Below are 3485 nucleotides of genomic sequence, written 5' to 3'. Positions count from 1 at the left end.
AGAGCGTCTTCAGCTGCAAGTTGTTTCATACCAGCGATCTCTACCTGGCTTAGCGCCACTTCCAAGGCTTGTTTACTCTGTTTAACTTCTTCAGTAGCTTCCTCCAGCTTCCTCAGAATCCCTATACTCGAGATGTTAGCAGAGAATTCCTCGTTATTTAGTGCTTTTGGCGTTAAAGGAGATCTTGGAGGAGGCTCCGGAAATTGAAACTCTGAAGGGTCCTCGCTTTCGCCACTGGATAATCCGGTCATTTCTGCAAACGCGAGTGCTTCAGCTGCTCTTGCAGCTTCTTCCATCTTTCTTGCAGCAATCAGTCTCATCTCTGCAGTTCTCAGACAGGTCTTCTTCTGCTGTTGGATACCCGTTTCATCGGTTTCAGCGACCATCTTAACCTGTTCTCTTGGTGGGTTGACGAGGAAAGTGTCACTCGGTTTCCTCGGAGAATTCGGGACACCGGCTTTGAATATCTCACCTTCATCAGGGATCTGTGGCTTTACCCTCCTCCGGTTCAGTTCACCAGCAAACTCGAAAGTTAGCCTTGTTCGGGCCGTTTCAAGGAAATCTTTCTCTTCCTTCATTTTCGTATTAAGAGATTCGACAGAGGATTGGATCACGCCAAGGTCGTTTATTGTTTTACCGAGATTCATCTTTGCTTGCTTCAGTTCCATGAGGATCAGATCGGGAGAGGACAGAGGATTGTGAGGGAGATCATTGCAGTGTTCGCTGTCCATTTCCTTGATGTCTGAACGGACATGTTCTGGAGTTGACATGCATCTCAAGGCTTCTTGCTGCAGCTGTCTCTTCAAGTCTTCCACGATCCTTTTGGTAGAGCCGAGTGCTTCCAGAACATCAAGAGTTTCGAGCTCTTTCACTATCAGATCCTTCTCAAGCTCCGCCGCCTTCTCTTCCATCCTCTTTATGTCAAATTCTCCCACGCCATTCTTGAAGAATGACAAAAGAACAAGAAGAAACAGATATCAAATCTCAGAGCACAACCCTACCAAATACATGATGCCATCTAGCTATCATATCTTCAGAAACAATCCCTCATGGAATTTAAAGGGGTTTTCCTGAAGTCTTTTTGATAACTTCCATAATCGAATTTCATGGCTATCAGTCATCAACTACTAGCATACATGCCAGGCCATGCTTCTCCATTGTCGTAAATTTTAAGCACATATCAGTTATGCATGTACGACGTGTTCGCATTCACATCACAGCAGGATTGAACTATGCAGTTCATGAGCTTTACGAATTTTCAGAATTTGATCTCATCTATGATCCAAATTCAATAATACAAAATACTTTTTTAGCAACATGGATCATCATTGAATCACTCATCCTTATTTCATGTGTAGGATCATGATACGCCTCCCATTATAATCCTTCGACCGGTAACACAGTGACGATCCATTGGTCCAACACTCGAACCTAAGAGATTAAGGAGGAGAAAGAAACAGAACAAAAGCTTACGTAATGGTCTCCGAGCTTGAAAGGAACCCACGACCCACGACCACCGAACCGGGTCACTGCCTCCTGAACCGACCCGAATGGCGGAGAAGTGTCGATTTCAGCTCTCAAGCTCACTCTCCTTATGCCCGGGCCTGGTGAGCTACTCGCCGGATCGACCCGGAACCCGAAAGGATCCGACCCGGTTTCGGCCCTCACTTCCCGGATCCCGGGTGTACCCGGAATCACCTCCGCCGTACGGTCCCGTCGCTCCTCCGACATCGCCACTTGGAGAAACCCAGCAATGGCTTTGCGAATTCAAAGCGAAAGGGATTTAAAGAGAAACCCATTACCGTAATCATCATCATTAATTACTAACAAAAAAAAAATTGATACTGAGCAACAACCAAAAAAAGTGATTTGAGAAAAAAAAGTAAAGAGCTTTTGGAGGTAGAATCGCTATGATTGTGTTTTCTCGTTTCCGAATTGCAAATTCGGGGAGAGTCAGCAGCAGGACCATGAAGAGAGAGAGAAATGGGGCGTAGAACACGTGGCGATATTGGAGTGGTTAGTCTCGAAAAAGTTGACTGTAGTGCTCAATGTTTGACCGATGTTGGGAAGGGTTCAGGTGAGAACGGGTGCACCGTATGGTTGACTGATGCTGATTTCAGGCCGTTGATTGCGGAGCTCAGGAAAGATTATTGGGAATTGCAGTTTCCGTGTTTTAGCTTTACGGAAAAGAGATTCGGGGAAGGGACCAAACCCGGCAAAACGACGAGTTTCGGTTGCCGACGATCTTCCTTATTATTATTTTTAATTTAATTATTTGATCGAGCAATTTCTACATTGTTATAGTGGTTGATTTTAAAATAGTTCTATTGATTTACTCTATAATATATTTGTGATATTATTATCAATTGGTGACAGGAAAAAAATGTGAAAATGTGATTTAATTGGGAGACATTCTTCTGTCACACAAGAGCAAGAGGTTAAAAGAAATCATTGTTATAATGAATTTTTTTTGGCATTATTACCACAACTACCATATCTGTTATTTTATTTATTTAGCTTTGTGGCCTCAAGGTTTTTTTTTTTTTTAATATACACCGCTGATTTTTAATTATTTTATGATAAAGACGTTTTATGAGAAACTAAAAGATTTGATACCATTGGATCGATATCGATTATGATTATAAATAACTATTATTTATAAAAAAAAATAAGGCCAAGCTAATAAATTTCTTTACTCAGAATATATACGTGGGGACTTTATTCTGCTTTGTTTTAATATTTTTTTACAGCCCGATTCTCTGGAATTCTATATTTTACTGTTTACAAGAATTAAAATTGATGATTATGTAAATACAACCAACTTATTCTCCGAACGTACAGTCACGAGGCTTATCATCATTGTAATTAATCCCATAATGGTAATTAAGCCGCGACATAGATTGTTTGTTAGGTAAGCCGTCGCTGCATAGAATAATTGCGGGATATATTTTCGTCGTACGGTCCTATAAAATCCCACTACATGACAAGATATCATTAAAACATAATACACATACGAGTCGCATAACTCCTTTGATATTTCATAATTTCATTAGATTAAAAACAATCCAATAAGGCAATAAGATCCGAAGAAGCTTATCGACATAAATGTTTATGGAGTGAATATATAATGTTAACATGCTATTGAACAATTTAGATTCAAAGATAGAAAATTCGGGATTTTGAATCTCAGTCACGAGACTTTTGAATCTCAGTTATTCGAGTATCGGATGATTCAAAATTAGATTTATTTATATAGTATGTTATGGATATACATTCATTTTTTTTTTCAAATAAATGGTCCTAAGGGTTAAGTTAATACTTCGGCACTTATTCAATATATGTGGTTTCATAATGTCAATCGCTTAAAAAACATATTCTTTTCAAGTTAGATTTTTTTTTTTGGTTAAGCGAATATTTTGAATCAAATTCCTGGCTAACTATGGAATCGGAAACTATAATGTGATTTGGATTATATGTTCTTTCTT

The 3485-nt window shown here is 39.5% G+C and overlaps 1 protein-coding gene across 1 annotated transcript in view; it reads right to left on the bottom strand.

The window, feature by feature from the left end:
* The window catches only part of LOC104803194 (WEB family protein At2g40480), a 2654-nt gene extending 727 nt beyond the window's left edge, over positions 1-1927 (bottom strand). The window contains exons 1-2 of the mRNA XM_010527075.2: positions 1474-1927; positions 20-941 (exon numbers count right to left, since the gene is read on the bottom strand). Of these exons, the coding sequence (XP_010525377.1) occupies positions 20-941; positions 1474-1731 (1180 nt within the window). The 5' untranslated portion in view covers positions 1732-1927. The remainder of the gene's footprint in view (positions 1-19; positions 942-1473) is intronic.
* Positions 1928-3485: the final 1558 nt, after the last annotated feature.

This window comes from Tarenaya hassleriana, unplaced genomic scaffold (assembly GCF_000463585.1).
Source record: "Tarenaya hassleriana unplaced genomic scaffold, ASM46358v1 Cleome82, whole genome shotgun sequence".
In the NCBI taxonomy this organism is placed as follows: domain Eukaryota; kingdom Viridiplantae; phylum Streptophyta; class Magnoliopsida; order Brassicales; family Cleomaceae; genus Tarenaya; species Tarenaya hassleriana.
Note: the sequence above shows the minus strand (reverse complement) of the source record. Positions and strands in the feature narration are given on the sequence as shown.